This window comes from Symsagittifera roscoffensis, chromosome 7 (assembly GCF_963678635.1).
Source record: "Symsagittifera roscoffensis chromosome 7, txSymRosc1.1, whole genome shotgun sequence".
NCBI lineage: Eukaryota > Metazoa > Xenacoelomorpha > Acoela > Convolutidae > Symsagittifera > Symsagittifera roscoffensis.
This window is the reverse complement of record NC_087068.1, coordinates 42106712-42127532: the sequence shown is the minus strand read 5'-3', so window position 1 is coordinate 42127532 and position 20821 is coordinate 42106712. Positions and strand designations below refer to the sequence as shown.

Below are 20821 nucleotides of genomic sequence, written 5' to 3'. Positions count from 1 at the left end.
ATTTTATGTTTAAATTGGCGAGTTAAATTGAATGCCTATTTTCCGAAATAACTTGCGAAAGTAAAATTTCCTCACAAAAACGGCGATGAAACCTAGCCGTAATTTTATTTGCTATAATCAGGGGCGGATTTAGGGGGGAGAGGGCGGACGCCCCCCACCCCCCATCACAGGAATTCGACTCCCTGCCGACCAAAAGGATCCCCTTTGGTAATTTTTAAAACTTTTCTAAAGGCGCCAATATATACTAATTTTGAGGGGGGAGCGCGCGCCGAAAAAACGCATTTTTTTTGTCAAAATTTTCCAAAAATTGCCTAAAACGCCCTTTTTGACCTGTTTTTTCAAAATTTTGCCTGCGGCCCAGAAAGTTTTGCCAAAACAGGGACTAAACTAAGCTTAGGGAGAGCTCGAAAAATCAATCTGGTCGACCTAAAAAAAAGGTCGACAAAAATTTCGAAAACTTTTTGAAAATCTGCGCCCCCTCGAGAAAATCCTAGATCCGCCCCTGGTTTCCTGGTTATAATTATGAGAGATCAAAAAAAATACCTGCAAGATATGAATGGGGGAAATCGGATTCCTTTGATCTTGCACTCGAGTCTGATCCGCTCTTTCACATTGCGACACAAGTCTGTCACCCGATTCCAGGGACAGGACGTCTCCATAGATTCTGCCCATATATGATAGTCTAGACAGACATCTCGCAGGTATGCGATCAGAAAAGTGAGAAGGTAACCCCGTTGACCACTTTCTTCTCCAGCATAGATTGCCCTATATTGTACAAAAATGAATCAAGATAGTAACAAATAAAGGAAAATTAAAACACAGATTGCCATTCAGCGATCCTTCTTAAGGCCTGAGCTCAATCTTAGTAAAAACCATCCGTGCTGTTCTTAACGTCTCAGCTTAATCTTAGTAAAATCTATGTTTGCTGCATTTCAACCCACAGCAACTATCGTTGGTGCTAGATTTCAACCCACAAAATAGCAAAGAGATTTAATTTGGGTTTTTTATGAAGAAGGCAGCATTTCGCTTGTTTTATTTTGGCCTTTGCCTCAATGGATAAATTGACATTGGCTCAAAAATGGAAAACTAATTTGATTTTTTAAGTTTCGATATTCTCAATAATTTCGGGATGCCACGTGAACAAATCTCGGCACAGGAGACCAAACTCACCCATATTTCTCAGACATTCCTCTTATTTTCTTCTCGTGAGACAGCACATCCTGAAAACCATACTTCATTGAACTAACACTAAGTTTAATTCCAAACATTGAAGCTCATACATAATTGCTTCAGAACTGACCTCTTTATCGCCTTCGAACAGTAACGTGCATAGTGTCATCTCGTTCTCGTCAAAAGATTTCCACTGAAACAGAGCCAGTTAGTTCTGAACACGCCTTATAGAATGAAAAATAGTTTCTCATCAACATAAGAAAAAGTATTTTCTCATCAAAATAAGAAAATCAATATGAGTATTTCTCATCAACATCAGAAAAATCAGCTCTCAAATCAGTAGCTGAATGAATGTAATATGCTAATTAATATTCCATCTTTTTCGATAAAGAACTTTGCAAAAACAAGTTGGAGCCGAATGAACAGAATGCAATGTAGACGTACCTTGAGAACGTACCACTTGTTAATGAAGTCTTTGAGGGATGCAAATGCGGATGCCACTGGCTGTTTGAGAGACATTCCGAATCTGAACTGCTCATTATCTACCAGACGGATAGAAGAAGGCGCACATCTCTAAAGTAAATACAACAATTTGTTTACATAGGCTTGTATTTTTGGCAGCAAAAAAAAACGTATTTGAAAAAAAAACAGCCAACAGACAGTTACAAAAGAGTCAATGAATTTCAAGAACAAATTATGATTGACACTTGAGAAATAGGTAAATTTTTTATTCCACTGGTAAATCTGCCAATTAAAATCCACTTCCGAAAGTTCAAGTCAATCACGTTTTCGGTTACCTTTACACTCTTGCTGTTCTATAGTGGTGTTTGCCTTCGTTTAACAAAGGAAGTGAGGGAACTTAAAAAATAATCAAAAACCAAATCGCGAAAAATCAAATTTGAGGACGAACAAATGTTAAGACTTTTCCTGAAAAAAGGTAACAATCCCACGAGTCTTCACTACGTTCACCGTCACTTAATCAATTGGAGCTTTCACAATGAACGTCCAAACATGACAATTACATTACCGAACTTCCCAGGACGAGATTCCCAAAGTTTTCTTTTATATCAATATTCTTGATTATGTTTAGGCAGCTGAAAAATAGTATTCGTTGCCACCTACATTCTTTGCAACTTCTCGCATGAACTTGACTCCATCCTCGAAGTTTTTGAACAGAAGTGCTCCATATTTGGTGAACTGAGGTAGTGGTCTGATCTTCAAGGTCACTTCCGTTACAATGCCAAGAGTACCTAGATTTCACACGAGGATGAACATGTCTTTCAGTAGCAAAATTTTCATCGAAACGTTTCGTAAACTCTAAGGTGAGCCGTCAACAAATACAATAGATAATTACCTTCAGATCCAAGAACAAAATGATGAATATCCGGTCCCACAGACGAGCGTGGTGCCTGAACGTCATATTCTTGTTTAATATCATTTCTCCGAAATATTCAATAAAAAATAGAACAAATCATACTTGGTAGTTTTTCTGGAACTTTCCGACAGGTGTTATAATGGCAACATTGACTATCTTAACAAAACAAAATTCCTCAAATAATTCGGAAGTTTTATCAAAAATTATGTTCAAAGAAAATTTACTAACTAGATCTTCGATGTTTCCGTATGTGTTTTTCTTCATGCCTGATGCTCTCGTTGAGACCCAGCCACCGAGAGTCGAAAACTCAAATGAGTCGGGTTCGTGTCCAACAGTGTAGCCTCGTTTCCTCAGCTAAAAAATCTCATCATCTAAATTATGAAACATTTAAACTAATTTCATTGTAGGGCGCGGTAAAGATGAGAACAATTACGTCGTTTTCTAAGTCCAGTCCAGTAATTCCACTCTGGAACCTAGCCAGCAAGTTATCCTCGTCAATCCACACTATTTTATTCTAAAATAATTATTAATACATTCTTTTGAAAGAACGATAGCAGGTTGAAGTGCAAGAAGCATTGAATGTTCAGACAACAGAAATCCAAGTGAAGCTAAGCTGTAAATTAAAAGAGAAAACAATCAATATTATCTCTTTGGAACACAAACGGTTGTTATGTAGTGTGGCTAAAAGTCCGTTGGCTTAAGGTCCGATTCACGACTGAACGGGCTTTATACGATAATGAACTTCGATGGCTAAGAGCGGAATTTGTGGTCCCATTAATTAGAACATGACAACACAGAGGCGAGGCGGAGCTTCGTCACACTTGCAATGCAAAATCATATTGCGTTACAAGATCATGAATGGAAAAAAGACATAAGTCAAAAAAAATCTGAAAAATAAGTTGATTGAAGAATTACTGGAAAAAAATTGAAAAATTACAGCTACAAAAACTTCATGTTTGTATCGGATGAAGTTCAGAAACAGCCTTTAAAAAATTGTAATTCATTTACGAAGCGGCAGCAAAGGAAGGCGACAAACTTTGGCTCGAAATCTGTTGAGCCGCAAACAAAACTGTTATCATAGAAAAATTCATCAACTTTAATAGTTTTTAAGACCCATCCAAACTGAAACATATATCCACATAAGGATATATTTTGCTGTCGAAATTACGCAATATAAGTTGACTAAATCGATATAACAAAAACGGAAAAAAACTCAAAAGCCAGACTTGGTAAATTTACAAAGTAAAGAACTTTGAGTTACAGTAAAAAACTGCTCAAATGTGAACAAAACCCATGCTTTAAAAAGCAAGCCAATCAAAACCATAACAAATAAAAAATTGGCGTTTCAAAAAAAACGGAAAATGAACCGACAGAAACTACGACGAAAACCACGAACCTGAAAAAAAAACCGAAACATTTTTTTTGAAAATATAATTAAAAGAAACGGGCTTTAACTAATTACTGCTTAAACGATAGTAGTTTTATTCAAATTTCCACTTCCGATACAACATAAAACTACTAAAATGTATTTTTTTAAAATAGAAAAAAAACACTTCAAAAACGGCAACTAAAAAAATCAAATGTCGCCTGGAATCATGTTCAAATTGCGGAAAACTCGTCCAAAAACACAATCAACCGCAATTAAAGAAAAAAAAAGCGGCAACTGAGCCGACGAAACAAATAACTTCCCGTGGAACCGAAAATATTATTGTTGTCAGAATTCTATTCTAAGAATTTGAGCATTTTGGGCGATCCGGAATGAAGCATAAAACTTATGCTTCCTTAGAAATGACCACAAATTAGATCACTCAGCTGATTAAATATAAGCCGCAATCATTTATGCCGAATAAAGATTTTAAGTGAAAAAAAAACTAAAACAGTAAAACAAGGCTAAAAAAATAGCAAGAGTAATTCTAAAGCATTAAAAACAACTTCATTGAAAATAGCGTATAAAAAATCAATTCTACGATGTGGTAATTAAGCCGAAAAACTGAAGGCCGTCTTTTTGGAAAAGAATATTTCCAGTTTGAAAAAAAATTTGTCAGATTCGAACCCACGACCTTTGCCGTCCCAATCGTTTTCACCTCAAGGCAAAGGGCCGGAAACGCATAGAAGTTTGAAGATACAAGTGATTCTATATTCCGGTTCTATAGTCAGGTTAATAACGCTATAAAGTCTATTATATTCCGGTTTAATAACGCTTGCTAATCGTAAACGTAAAGAAATCGACCACGTGAGAAGATGTATGAATCCTGTGAACAAGGTTATTTACGGGAAAAAGTCTAGTACTCGATTGCAATACCCTTGCTCATCGCAAGGGCAAAGGCCCTTTTCTGCAAAAAAAAACAGGCTTAAAATAAAGTTTTGGGGACTTTTTTGACGATCAAACAATGGAACACCCTCCCCCTTCAAAATTTGCAAGTTTTATCGCCGAACATGGATGTTGGTCGTATAAACCTGAAGAGGGAGGGGGGCTTTGCGTGGTCAGTGAGCCGAATTTTTGATAGGGCCGCCTCCTTCTCCTAATTCTTAGATCGCTGCTGTCTAATTCAAACATACGACACTGACCATTTGTGAGGTGTCGACAGAGCACAACATGCGCTCTTCCCTTCCCATCTGCAGAGCCAAGGAGACATTGGTGCCTCCCCCGAATGGGAGAAGACTGACGTCGAACTTCTTGGCTGCCTCCACTATCTTGATCACGTCAGCCTCATTGCCTGAGCACAGTAACAACTCACATATAAAAAATAGATCTTTTTTTTTTTCAAAACATACTTCATGGCTAACTTTTATTATAGATCTTTTTCTACTAAATAGATTTTCAAATCACGGAGGAGCTACCAAAAAAATTAGCACCAGCATTCGGGAAAAACGAGAAGATCTACCAACTTAAATCTTGATTGGCAATTATGGAGAACTGAAAATAAGCTAGCGACAACAAGAGTTGGAGCTGCAATCGACGATATATCTGCACACAGCTATCAAAAGCAACACTACTTTCATTGGCGAGCATGACGAGGTTTAACGTATTTTTTTGTTGCTTTAGCTACATAGTGGCCCTCGATAGATGACCTTGTGTAGGTCGAATGGAATTCGCGCGTCCGCCTCCCGGATGCACAGAGTCATCGATTCTCTTAATTAAACTTTTTATCGAAAATCGATACTTCAGTGCTGTTTTCCTAGTAAATCGACATTGATCTGGAATTATAGGATAACACAGTATCTAGCATTTTGCCATATTTGACACAGTGCTGTTCTGTTAGCAACTTCAGAACATTTTTAGCGTCTCAAGTCGCAAAGCCATATTACACTTGAACAGAATCTTTGACATGAAGTGCTATCAAATACTCAAACTTACATTCTCATAGGGAACACCTCACTACTTATCATGCGCTTCCACATATGCGTAAAAAATTATTACACTTGAACAGAATCTTTGACATGAAGTGCTATCAAATACTCAAACTTACATTCTCATAGGGAACACCTCACTACTTATCATGCGCTTCCACATATGCGTAAAAAATTATTACACTTGAACAGAATCATTGACATGAAGTGCTATCAAATACTCAAACTTACATTCTCATAGGGAACACCTCACTACTTATCATGCGCTTCCACATATGCGTAAAAAATTATTACACTTGAACAGAATCATTGACATGAAGTGCTATCAAATACTCAAACTTACATTCTCATAGGGAACACCTCACTACTTATCATGCGCTTCCACATATGCGTAAAAAATTATTACACTTGAACAGAATCTTTGACATGAAGTGCTATCAAATACTCAAACTTACATTCTCATAGGGAACACCTCACTACTTATCATGCGCTTCCACATATGCGTAAAAAATTATTACACTTGAACAGAATCTTTGACATGAAGTGCTATCAAATACTCAAACTTACATTCTCATAGGGAACACCTCACTACTTATCATGCGCTTCCACATATGCGTAAAAAATTATTACACTTGAACAGAATCATTGACATGAAGTGCTATCAAATACTCAAACTTACATTCTCATAGGGAACACCTCACTACTTATCATGCGCTTCCACATATGCGTAAAAAATTATTACACTTGAACAGAATCTTTGACATGAAGTGCTATCAAATACTCAAACTTACATTCTCATAGGGAACACCTCACTACTTATCATGCGCTTCCACATATGCGTAAAAAATTATTACACTTGAACAGAATCTTTGACATGAAGTGCTATCAAATACTCAAACTTACATTCTCATAGGGAACACCTCACTACTTATCATGCGCTTCCACATATGCGTAAAAAATTATTACACTTGAACAGAATCTTTGACATGAAGTGCTATCAAATACTCAAACTTACATTCTCATAGGGAACACCTCACTACTTATCATGCGCTTCCACATATGCGTAAAAAATTATTACACTTGAACAGAATCATTGACATGAAGTGCTATCAAATACTCAAACTTACATTCTCATAGGGAACACCTCACTACTTATCATGCGCTTCCACATATGCGTAAAAAATTATTACACTTGAACAGAATCTTTGACTTGAAGTGCTATCAAATACTCAAACTTACATTCTCATAGGGAACACCTCACTACTTATCATGCGCTTCCACATATGCGTAAAAAATTATTACACTTGAACAGAATCTTTGACATGAAGTGCTATCAAATACTCAAACTTACATTCTCATAGGGAACACCTCACTGCTTTTCATGCGCTTCCACATATGCGTAAAAAATTATTACACTTGAACAGAATCTTTGACATGAAGTGCTATCAAATACTCAAACTTACATTCTCATAGGGAACACCTCACTACTTATCATGCGCTTCCACATATGCGTAAAAAATTATTACACTTGAACAGAATCTTTGACATGAAGTGCTATCAAATACTCAAACTTACATTCTCATAGGGAACACCTCACTACTTATCATGCGCTTCCACATATGCGTAAAAAATTATTACACTTGAACAGAATCATTGACATGAAGTGCTATCAAATACTCAAACTTACATTCTCATAGGGAACACCTCACTGCTTTTCATGCGCTTCCACATATGCGTAAAAAATTATTTAGACACAATGAATCGCTTCCTGTAAATGATACATTTCATATTTATTGATGGAAATGAACCTACTTGGCCACAAAACAGCATCCACTACTCTTTCAGGCAACATTCCCAGTCTGAGAGCGCCAATCTCTTGCACACAGTGACCTAAAACACACTCAAACACTACCATCACTAATTTGTCATTACCTGTCGCAAATGAGAAACCAATTCCTTTTTGTCTATTTTCCAACAACTAACCCCCACTACGCCTCATGTTTAGATTTCATTTATAACAAACGTTCTCATAATGATCATAAAATCACGTCCAAGTGAATTCAAAATAAACCAATTGTAATAAGAGGGTGGGGCGGGGAAAAGATCACTTATATTTAGTAGAGAATACTTGCCATGGCTTCTGAAAAGTCGTTCCATTGGGCAGAATGAAATGTGGAAAGAAGAGCTCTCGAGGAACTCACAGAACTCCTTCTGCTTGATTGGCGTCGGCACATCTTCGGGTTTAATTTCCGCCTAAATGTACACCCATGCTAATAAACAGCTTTTATACTCAAGACTTTCATACTCAATAAAAACTTTTATACTCATGACTAACCAAACTTTTTGTCCCCTTTTACTCCTTTTTAGACTCCACTTTTTACCTCTTGTTTTCCAGTCTTTTTCGAACAATATTATGGAGGGGAAGTAAAAGGGGACATTTTCCTAGGTTTGTTTTGTCTTTTTTATAGCTGATGTTCAACCTCTAACTACTTTTTCAGCCCTCGCAGTCATGACTTGGAAAATGTCAATTGGTAACAATTAATTGCAATTGATTGGAGTTTTACATATCATGGTAATTTCTGTTATATGATGGAAGTGAAATTGCTTCTGAGGACAGATTTTATCATGGCTTGCGTTTGGTGACTTTCGACAGAGTCGAATGCCAATGAATTTCGAGATGCAGCTATTTCTGAACGTAAACTATCAATTTTTGTGATAAAAAAACGCTTCTAAAGCCATAAACGTTATCTGGACTATACTTATTTAATTGATAATTGACAAAGATGGAGAAACCAATTCATTTAATTGACATAAATTTCAAGTAATTGCTGTTTTAGCTCCCAACTTATTTTTCACAAAGTCTCGCGGTTACCCCTGCTCGCGGTTACCCAAAATAAGAAAAAAAATTTTTAGTAGTTCTGTTGCTGAATAAAAATCATATAATTTTTAACAACAATTAAAAAGCTCGTAAATTTCTACGCTATTTAGATATCAAACCTCTACTATCTTTGAATATGCGATAAATTAGATTTAATACCCTGGGAGGTGCTGGGTTATCTGGACTAGCTTGGACGACATCTATCATGAAGTTCTTCAAATTTGGCACTTCGCCCTTCAGAGGATACCTGCAGAGAAACAGAAAAATACACTTGATTTCATTTTAAAAAAATCGGCTGATAACTTATCTTCAATAAAAAACAATCGGCAAGTAGCACAGAATGTTCCTCCTATAGTCTTTTAAAAAATACAAATTTTTTTTTATTGAATTAGTGTGGTTTTTTCTGTGTGGTTTGATAAAAAATAGATAAACAAACAAATAGAAAAGTAACAAAAATAGAAATAAGGCGAATGCGACATTCATAGTCAAATAGGCCAATTTGAAAACAGTTTTTGTATGAAAATGGCCTCAAACTAACAACAAATCGTAAAAACAAGTTAAAAAGTTTTCACACTTTCTAATTTTTTGCGAAAATTTTTTGATTCCCAAAATGGCGCTAAAAAACTCAGAAAACTAAATTTACTCCAGTGAAACTAAGTTTTCACGGCTTAATTTAAGCTTAAATAAGCTATGGTAAGCCTGCACGCTCACCTTATTAGCTCGACCAAAAATCGAACATTTCAAACCGGTTTTTCTCGACACTGGGAAATTTTTTCGAAGTTTTTAAATGTCGTTCGAATCACGACTGAAAAGGCTTCAAAATGATATATCACTCGACCCATTCCGATGATTATTTGTGGTATATGCTTTAGCGTCGAAAACAAAAAGAAACCTAAAACACACCCGAATAAAAAGTTACCCACATTTTTCAAATGGTCGGAACAATAAATTGCTTTCATTTATGCTTATTCTTTTAAGAAGGTCATAGTATTTAAATTTTGCAAAATTTAACTTTCATACATAACTACATAGAGTATTCTAGTATAAATAAATGCACTTCATCAAAAAATTATGCATGACAAAACAGAAATAGTTATAACAACCTGTCGCCTTGAAAAGCGAATGATTGGTTTTCATTGAGGTAGAATCCACAGTCCTTATAGCCCCATCTATCCAACTGCAACTCTTCTAGTTTCTGACGGGGAAGGGGCGAGTCGCGAGTGAACTCCGCCCTAGAATCCAAAGTGGACATATTTAAAAATCAGTTGCGATCTGAAATAACAACAAGCACAATATCGATTCACACTTCTTAAACATCAAATAAACGAGGTGTTATCGCTCAACTACACTTCATACTACGCTGAATTATCATTAATTTTCTGAAGGCTCAAGCAATTACGACTACCTTCGCGCCTTCATTTTTACAAATAGGATCGATCGGATACATTTAAGCGAAGCGCACCAAGAAACCTGAACGGAAACGCATATATGCTGAACAAACCATTTGGCAAAACAATAGTTTTTGAGGCAATAGTTAATACATATATTGAAAAATACGTGGAAAAAGCAAAAAAAAAACAGGTGAATACGTTTTGTCTGCGTGAAAAAGCCGTAAGCCAGCGTGAAAAAGCTGTCATGAAAAAACTCATTCACTATCCAGCGACCGAATGGTCCATTTAGTGTCACCTCTAGTTCAATGATGACTTTCAAGTGTTTAATCTGATGTGTTTAATCTGATCACAGAAATTGATTCTTTGTTTCTCTTTCCATGATCAATCCAAAACCCACTTAGCTTGAAAGAAGTTAAATGCAAGCAAATTACGCCTTTTGAGCGGTTAATTTTAAAGTTTCAATTCCCTGAGCAGCTAAGCTGCCCGCAAATAGGAGGGGGATAAGAGGTGCCAGGACAAAATGATTTAGAAAAACGAGATGAGCTCACGACTTGTTTTCAAAAACGTACATTGAAAGGGATATGATTGGCCGAAAAACAGGCTTTCCAATTTCTTTATGCAACTTTTATCAAAATGCTGTGTGTGATCCAGTCCGAACAACAGATGCAGTGGGTGGCATCTAGGTGTTACCACTTGTTTTAAGGCAGCGGTAACACCAAGAATAAATTCAACTGGATTCCTATAACCAAAAACTCAATATCTTGAAGGTATCAAGTGATACTACCAACTTATCTAGGAAAAAGTACCGTGATCTGATTGAAAAAATTCAACAGATAACTAGTTCAGACAAAGACTCCAACATTTTAAATAATATACGTTCACCTGCTCAGTTAAAATATTAAATTATGTTTAAGTTTCTGCCTATTTTTTATTTAAATTAAATTAGTTCTTTCAAACTTTTTGTAGACGTCTCCTTGCATCCTCCCGGAGAACGCCGAAAATGCAATACTACGACTTGTATTCGAAAATGCGGTCTCTAGAAATTTGATCCCAGAGCAATTTACCTTATTTAAGGAAAACTAGGTTGCGGCCTGTTGACACTTTTTCGCTAGACGCAATACTTGAAACGATTCCTATAATCAACCGACAGATTTTGGCAGATTTTGTTTTGAATAATTTGAAAACCTTTTCAAGTTCGTTTGTAGTCTATTTTATTTTGAAGTTTGAGTTTTAACTTGAAGGCCAAGTGATTAGCAAGGTCATTTATGTTCAAAAATGTGCAGCAAAAATGTTGTGGTTTCTTTGATTTTCACCAACGCTTTGCTTTTGATTTGATTGGTTAACCGCCTTAATTCGTTTTTCTTTGTTTATTTATTATGGTATCTTAATAAACGAAAAATAGCACAAATTCCTTGAAATAAACAAAAAAGTGCATGCCCGGAGCAGCCGAATTCCTTTCAAACAGCTAGTTTTCAGGCTAAGAAAAACTGATTAAGGCTAGTCATGGCAAAGAAGGAAAATGCTCTTCTTCAGTCTTTTAGATGAGATATGAAATTTCCGTTTACGGTATTTCCGTAGAAGAGATATGAAAATCCATCCAGCTTATTTTGCTTAATATCCGATTAAATCTTGAAAAATGAACAGAATCCACCAAAGTTCCGTTTCTCTAAAATGAAATTGGGTGCAAAAATCAGCTAATTTTGCCATTGGATTTCTGGTTATATTTTAAGCAACTGTTCAGAAGAAGTGATTTTTCTCTCAAATCAGACCGATTCGCATAAAAGTATTGTAGCTGGAAAATTACTGTACAAAAACTTACTGTACAAACTTACTGTACAAAAACAATAATTCCGAAAACCAACCAATTTCGGATGAAACAATTAAGCGAGTGAAACTATTACACCAATAATATTTTTAAAAAGACTGCTGTGCATTAGAAATTCTAAAGGATCAATGAGACGAAGTATCCTGAAGGCGAAAAAAGGGGAAACAATTTTATGATCTGAGATAAAATGGAATATTCCAAAAAATTGAAGTGGGTAATAAGAAAATTGTTTCACTCTAGACGACAATATCTTTTTTTTGAACATAACAAACTTTGTTTAATTTGAATAATGAAAGGAAAAACTGATACTAACTTTTCATAAGCGGGAACACACCATGCTTGTCATGCCACTTAAACTAATTCCTAATGAAAATTTTCATTTTTTCCAACTTTTACACGCCGAAAATAAATATCTCACCATATATTTACATTTGCTTAAAAGGGCATAAGCGAAATTCTCTCGAGCTAATGTAAAAAAAACAGTTAAAATTGGTCTGCCAAATGTTCATAAGTTTGACACGAATTAAGTTTTTTTGGAGGAAAAATAGCAGTAAAACGACAATGACACAAAATGTGTGAATAAAAAAGAAAACAAAACATGGGTAGACAACCGCCCAGTCAAAAAAATTCTTCGTTATGGGCCTGATTGGTCGCGAAGGAAAACATGACCGTATTCGCCGATTGAACAAAGCATTTAGAAGACTTCCTCGGCGTTATGGACTGCGTTTTCATAGGACAAAAAAATTCTGCTTCCGAAAACACATCTCAGATGACCGCTTGCATCCTGCGCCAGAGGGCCTACCAAAGCTCCCGAAAGATTTCTGGAACTGTTTTCAGAAGGTTTAGGACATTTATATGGATTGTTTTTAATTATTTTATAATCTGAACTCACCTTTAGAGCCAGGAGTGCTTTCTGTTCTTTTTTTATCGATTGGACCATCTGAACTCACCTTTGGAGTCAGGAGAGATTTTCGTTGCTTTACTTTTTACCAGACAAAATCTAAGCTCAATTTAAGAGCTAGTTGTGGCTTTCACTCACTCTTCAGTACTTCGTTGTATCAATTCAAGTCCACTTTGAGGACTGAGGATCGTTTTATAGTACGCGGTGTTCTATGGCAATAATTTTCAAGATAATTTATGTTAACTTTAAGAGCTACGGAGCATGATCCAACGATGTTTTTACAAAAGAAGGCGTTGGCGCTTTCGAGTTCAAGAGGGAGTGCACTAAAGAACCCAGTGATGATGATGATGCTGCAAAAAAAATTTGGATCTTCAAAAAATCAAAACTCAAAGTTTTCAAATTTTACATACTCGCTTCCCCACCACGCTGACGAATGAAAAATTGTTATCTCCCTTCAAACGACGCACTTAGAGGCGGCTATGCCTATGTAAGACTAGCCCAAACCTTCTAAACCGAAAACAGTTAAAGCGAAAAAAACTGATAAAATAAGAGAAATGATACAAAATTAGAGTCGGTTTACCGCTAGCACAAACAGAAAAATCGAATTGAGTGGGAGTTTATAATGCAGAAACGCTCAGTATATATATGTTGGCTATATACAGGGGCGGATCTAGGACTTTCTCGAGGGGGGGCGGATTTTCAAAAAAATTGGAAAAATAAATTTGTCGACCTTTTTTTAAGGTCGACCAAATTGATTTTCCGAGCTCTCCCATAACAGTACAAAAACTGTTTTGGCCATAAATTCTGCGCCGCAAGCAAAATTTTGAAAAAACAGGTAAAAAAAAAGGCGTTTTTAGGCACTTTTTGGAAAATTTTGACCAATGTCTTTTGACACTAATGATTCACTGATTTTGTAATGATTCACAGAAGTTGTTGACATAAAAATTATTACTCGATTTGATAACGCTTTCATTATCTTATACATTTCGGCAGGCTAGTAAGCGTTTACCTAACTAAAAGTATTAGACCGATTAAGTAAGTAAGACACGGCAAATTGACAGGTTTTCCTTTGAATTGCTCTTTGAGCACGGATTTCACCTGGCGCGCTATAATATGAAAGAGCAGGACTTTTTGCTGCGTTTATGAAAACTAACAATTTTAGAAGCGCATAGCTTTAATAAAACCCTCGATAGAAAAAAAATTGTCAGTTTCCAGCACAGGGCATTGAAATCTTCAATTTAGTTTTGCAAAAGTTTCTGTTAAAAATTAATATTCCGAAATCTGAATATTATCCATAAGTAAAAAATAAAAATTAAAAGCTTGATAAAAAATTATTTTTTTTGGAACAATTGAACCAATCCGATTTAGCTGAGAGATCGAAAACGAAACTAGCAGTTCAGATATTTACAAAGTACAAATTTAGTTCAAGTTTCATTTAAATCAGTTTGCAATAGTACCCACGACTATGGTTGACGAATGAACTTACTGTAGCGTTATTGATTACCCAGCCGATGCAAAATCTCAAAATCGACAACATTATCGGGAGTCAGGGCCATCTATCTTTCTTCACAAATTCGGTCCTGCTTAAATCCACATACTGAAGCACGTTCACAAAGGTTGAAAAAAATTAGCTTGTTTAAAAAATGGTGTTCTGAACGATACTTTCTATCAATCGGAAGCTGTTTCTACTTGGCTGAAGCTTATTACAGTTCCTCCTGATCCCTGTCTGAAAGTTACAAAGAGGGGTTTGGAAAATACGCAAAACCAACCTCACGAACACTGTTAACTCAGCCATAAGATAATTTTCAGGAAAAACTAAGTTTTATGAGATAACAAAAAAAACAAGAAATACTTCAGGAAACAAGGATGGTCGCTTGCTATACAAGTAGCACAATGTTCCGACCATATAAAAAAAAACTTAAAAAAAAAACATATTTTCAAATCTTTTTTTTTATTTCAAATTATTGACGTTTTTTTGTGCGTGATGAGACTTGCAAAAATACGACAAAAAGCATCTCTATAAGGTGCAATAAAAAACTTGAAATGAGCCTCGAATTATTTTTAAAAAAAGTCGTCAACCTCTTAGGTTCAAACTTGTGCTGTAACCTAGAGATTAACATACTCACACACTAACCACGGAAGCTTAACTGGTACCAAACACTAGCCACAAATTAAGCAGAGAAAAGATGCTATGCAATTTACAATGCTACATTGAAATTTCCAAATAAGTTGAACACATTAAATGAACAATTTATTTGCGAGCTAGGTTAGAAAAAAAAGAAGAGTCGTAATATCAAACTAAGCTGATCGCAAGTGTAAGTATTAGCAAACTGGACATAATTGACAAACATTGTCTTCGAAAAATGAATAGCAAACAAAAATGATAAAATAATTCAAAAATTTTTTTCAAGAAAAAGCTACTCGCTCGCTTTACTCGCTCGAAATTAGACTTTAACTCGAAAACTTCCAACCTGTGTAGATCGACAGTGGGAATTTACAAAAATTCTTATTGACGTTCGAATAACAATTGAAAACGTTAAGTTATGATAATTCACTCGACCCGATTAATAACTGCGCTACCTGTTAAAATAACTACGATAAAAAAAACGCCCGAAAACAAAGTTCCTCCCCAATTTCAATGGTCGAAATAAAAAGGAGGCAGAAAATCTGCAAGAAACGTCCAAAAGCAAAAGAAGCATGGAAACATACAAGCCGTCATACGATGCCGGAAAATTACTCTGTGTCAAAAAAATGTTGGGAAAAAATGTTCACCTATGCCGTTCAAAAAAAAAACAGAAAAAGGCAAATCAATAAGAAGTTCTACAGTCCAGCCTTGAGTAAGCTCATTTTCGGACGTTTTTTTGGTGGGCTAAACAAATTGAATTCTCGAAAAATTAGCAAGGAGACATGAAACAGTCTGATTGAACATTCGCCTGTGTTCAGGAGCATCATCTCAAGAGGGCGGTTTTTGGAAGACACAAGGTCGTTTTTTTCGGATTTTCTCGTTCCCCTTTGCAGAATCCCTTGACAGGCGCTAGTATCATCGCAATGGGCAACACTTTGTGCAGACTGGCATCCAAAATTGCTGGTAGAAACAGAATTTCTTGAACAGAGAAAATCTTTGTATGGTTCGATTCAATTGTACTTTGGCAATAATCGGATGCGAGGCGATAGTTCATACTATTCAAAAATAGGTGTCATTTGAAACTAAGCGTGACATAAATTACTGGTCAAAACTGATTTTGAACAAGCCTTATTCCATTTGTAGGCAGCAGTATAAATAACATCAGCGAAAAGGTTCCGCAGCCGAAGAATTTTGCATTCGCAGCAGCATATAGTCAAACAGCGCATTTCTTTTCGGATGATAGGTTCTCAGTTCAGGTGAAGGATCGGAACAAGGATACCCAGAAGGCCCACTTATATTTTGAAACATTGAAGCCATCGAAACAACAATGAGATTTTCTGACATATCTTAGCGATGACGCATTCTGCAAAAATTCGACGCAATTTGCCCTCGTATTCAATTGAATTTCCTGAGCGAACTGTGCATTTTTGGAGCCGGAAGGTTCAGAACTCGTTTTTCGTGAGAGAAGGCGGGCAAAAAGCATTCAGATTCTGGGCAATCAGCTGATGTAAATTGATGATTATTTCGCGATTTTTGATTTGAAAAAATCTTTCAGCATCCCACAACTTAATTATCTGCTTCGTTCATCTCGACTTGAAACCATATCTAACTTTTACTCGAGTCCAACATCAACTTGAGAAAAAGCTGCTTTTCATCTTTAATCTGAGTCATCGCTTGGGACTTTTCTTGCTTGAATCCTCCGCGGGCTCCGGCAGACCAAGACCGGGGACAAACATCAGCTATGGCACTTGGTGCAAAACGACATAATCCATTTCCCCGACACACAAATACACCCCACGTAACTAGACTGACTGTTTTTGAAAACTTGAGGGTTTTTTTTATATCGAACTGTCCAGCGTCTGATTATGAAAGGTGTGTGCCTACTCAGGAGAGATGATGTCGAAGATCTGGTTACAAGCTCTCCTATCAGCGAGCTTCCGTTTTTAACTCACAAACATCAATTTTTGCATCAGTGTGAAATTTTTTGTGCAAATTTTTGAAGACGGTCATAAAATTTTTGCCTGCAAAAATAGCGCTGTATGCAGTCGGTCCAGTTGACATTCACGCCATTCAAGGTCGACATTCGAAGTGAAACGATATAGCTAAGAGGGGTCAACCAGCGCATACATACATTGTATTTGCACCTCCAGGTCGATCTAGCTCTGACCGATGAAACCAGATGGGTTCACTTCTAATCCGCGGTCTCAAGGCCAGCCAATAGTATGCAAACTGGACTGAGACGTTGATTAAGAGGAGACTTGCAAAGTCACAGGAGAGTAAGTTCAATCTAATTACTCTTACAAGGCGCAATATATATGCAAGAAGGGTTAACCAGGAAAAACGATACAAGAAATAGATCCGAAGACGAACAAACGGAACCCGTTTGACCCGTATGATGGTGGAAGGGAAAGTGCAGTTGGTTGACAAGTAGTTCAGGGTGATCGATCCTAACAATGAATTTGTTGATCTGTAAGGAAAACCAAGAGACAAAACCAAGAGACGAGTTATGGACATTCATCCTGCGGTATTAGTTTCAATAAGGGCTCTGATCATATCACTCCGAAACCCAGAAAAGTACACCCAAACATTTTTCTAGTCATTTATCAACAAATATTGTTTTTCAATTTGATTATTATACTATGACTGTCGATCTCTGGTTTTTCGTTCAGGAACTTTTATCACACCACGCCCAAAAAATAACGTCAATAAATAGAAGAAAAAAAATCTGCACCTAACTGCACAGTCGAGATTTGTTTGATAATTTGTTGCACATTATTAGTTTGATAACTTAGGCGTCAAAATAGTCGAACGAAGACAAAAAGTCAAAGTATTTAATGGCCCAGAGAAAGACAAACGAAATTTTACGCTCACGAAGTTCAAGCGTGGTTGGAGTGCCTGTGGGAAACAGCCAAAGTGGCACATAAATGAACTGGAACTGCATTGACTGATCTACCGAGGTCGTCGCAATGTGAATTTAGTTACGTTCAAGGAGTAAGAGACTCATCTCAGTTGTTTGTTCCTCTTAAGATACTGGAAGAGAACTTTTTGTCTGGTAGTCTTCTTACAATTTCCAGTTTGCCTCATTATGATCTGGTTCTGCTCTCACTTTGCGCTAAAAAAGGAGGACTGAGACTCTGAATTCAAGTAGAAGATGCTAAACTAGCATTTTCTCCTTTACGCGAACAACAGGTAGTTTAATAATTATCAAAAAGAAATTGAAAGAAGTAAGTAAGGAAAAAGCACGAAGAAAAGCAATATTGAGTGTCGGCAGTCTTACCAGCCGGTCAAATCAAAAGCAGTCAGAGTCGAGAATCATAGAAATGAACTGTTTTTGAGGTTGAATACACTGCTATTCTTAAAACAATTTTACTTGTTAGTCACAGAGTTCAGAGTTGAGTATTAGAAACAAGACTTACACGTGAAACATGCTCTGTATTGTACGAAAGTAGGATTGTTGACTTAGCGCCACAGCAAGATACGAGACGCTATTGGAGATGTTGTTTCACAACTGAGGGAGAATGTGAAAGGAAAACCTGCGATCAAAAGAAGCTAATATCGAAAACCGGACTCCACATTCGTGGCAGATTTGTTTGCTCGTGGAGTTTGGACAGTCGGCTGCATCCTCTCATTTTTTTGTCACAGACACTTGCCCTTTTTCCTACTTGAATCGCATCCCTATGAATGTACTGGGTACTGAAATTTGCAGAAACTTAAAAGAAAAACAAATACGGACCGTTGATAGGGTGCATGGCTGAATTAAACTCAAAGCGGATGATGATTGATTTCGAAAGCAGAGATTCATTCCCTCGCGAAAAATGGCACTTGTCTACGTGTATAACCTGACAAAATTTAAACTTAAGTTTTTTCTAAGAATTAACCATTTCAATTTCATTGTTTTGTCAATTTGTTTTTTTTTTCTATGTTCGATTTTTTCTTCATTCAACCCTATATTCATTAATTCATTTTCACGCTTACAAAATTGTTAACGATTATGAGGCCCCTTAATCGTGAATACGATCTAAATCGGATTCTAAAGAAACTTTAACTAGCGCATGACTCGCACCTACGATGCTTCAAATAGATTGTTGAACGTGGAAAGAGCTTCCTAACTTCCTAAAAAACAAATGCATTTGATTCAACCGTAAGTTTTAAATGGACCCATCTATCAGGATTTTATATTTCCTTTTTGTTAATTGTCACAGAGACGAAGCTTCGCGATACCACAGAGACGTAGCATTGCAAGCAATTTGTAGTTTGAGGGAAACACGTCCACAAACACAAGAACTGGCGTTTGAAAGTATTCAGAAACAATGATTAAGCGGCAATTAAGCCGACAAAAAATGGTTAGACTCCCGTTGAGCAGAATTGTTTTCAATTGAGAAACTGATTAAGTTCTGAAAATCTGAAAGTTCACGCTCCCCCCTCCGGAAACACAAAAAAGCAGAAAAATCTAATTTTTGACAAAATCACCGCTATAGGTTCACTTACTCGATAAAACATAAGCCAAAACAATTGAGGCCAAACAAAGCATTTAAGCAAAAAAACTTTTAAAAAAGATTACAAATTTAACAAGCGCAGTAACAAATCATAGCTCATTTCTCTACAGTCAAAATTACTAACAACACACAAAAAAATTGTAGCAAAACCAGTAAGCAGACCAAAAACTAGCAGACACACAACATGACGACAATTTTGAAATGGAAAACTTGTTAATGAAAAAATAGGTTTAACCAGATTTGAGGTTATTTTTTTACACAAAAGTCATATCTCGAAAAACTATTGAGTTTAATTAGCCCAAGGAAACTTTCAACTAAAAAAACCTCATTAACTAACAGCATACAAATGCTCCTTTCTTTATTTTTTTTTATATCTAAAGTTCTGAAATCAATCAGATTTCCTTTAAAAAACAAACTTTCGATCAATGAAAATTAAAAAAAATAATAAATAAAATATTATATCTTGGAAACTAAAATAGGAAAGTTCAATAAGAAGCCAAAATTTCAACGTATAGGAGTTCGCTGAAAGCACAGCCAAACATAGTTAAAAATTTAAAGTTTTAAAACTCTTTTTTGAAAAAAAAATAGTTTAAAAAGTTCAAAATACGCCAAACTTTGGAACTTAAAAGGTTTTGATCAGTCATATTTGGAAGCCATATTTGCAATCCCTGATTGTACCTTGAAAACACCCCTTCATAGGCAATAGAGCTTCACGTACTGTTAATTTTTATTGAGTTTTTTTGAAAATCTGAAACTATGAGTAACGACATCTCTCGAAACCATTTCAGTTTAAGCAGCAACTAGGTTATGATGTCCAGCTTAAAACTTTACAACTTTCCGTATTAATTGAAATGACTTTTAATCTTTTCGATACATAATTGGTTTTTCATCATCATTTTGTTTCCTTTGATGTCTGAAAAAAAAATTTTTTTCAACTCGCTTCAAGATCCGATTCAGATTTTCAACCATTCTACACCTTCATTCAATTCAGACTTATTTCCTAATTCTCCAACTTCATAGCCGGGGCAACAAAATGAACTATATATCATCTACGTCAAACCCCAATCGATATCGGAGATCTGCAGTTAAAAAAACTTTAAATTTGGAGATGTGTCAAAAAATCAATGAACTTATCTGAGAAAATTAACTTAGCGTCAGAACTCAAACGAGTAAGTAAAAAATCTTGCTATGCATTATAGCATTTTCTAGACAATTCATTTCAATTGTTTTGTCATTTCTTTTCTCTTCTTATAATCGATATTTTTATCATTCATCCCACTCTAGATTGATTTCAATTCATCTTCACGGT

General features: G+C 36.0%; 1 protein-coding gene across 1 annotated transcript in view; it reads right to left on the bottom strand.

Annotated features, from left to right (window-relative positions):
* Positions 1-20821, bottom strand: part of LOC134851347 (alkyldihydroxyacetonephosphate synthase, peroxisomal-like) — a 181910-nt gene that overhangs the window by 1797 nt on the left and 159292 nt on the right. Inside the window, exons 2-15 of the mRNA XM_063867387.1 lie at positions 9878-10048; positions 8934-9021; positions 8029-8149; positions 7709-7786; positions 5114-5262; positions 2979-3059; positions 2774-2899; positions 2648-2701; positions 2525-2579; positions 2293-2420; positions 1615-1743; positions 1301-1363; positions 1171-1220; positions 544-765 (exon numbers count right to left, since the gene is read on the bottom strand). Of these exons, the coding sequence (XP_063723457.1) occupies positions 544-765; positions 1171-1220; positions 1301-1363; positions 1615-1743; positions 2293-2420; positions 2525-2579; positions 2648-2701; positions 2774-2899; positions 2979-3059; positions 5114-5262; positions 7709-7786; positions 8029-8149; positions 8934-9021; positions 9878-10026 (1493 nt within the window). The 5' untranslated portion in view covers positions 10027-10048. The remainder of the gene's footprint in view (positions 1-543; positions 766-1170; positions 1221-1300; positions 1364-1614; positions 1744-2292; positions 2421-2524; positions 2580-2647; positions 2702-2773; positions 2900-2978; positions 3060-5113; positions 5263-7708; positions 7787-8028; positions 8150-8933; positions 9022-9877; positions 10049-20821) is intronic.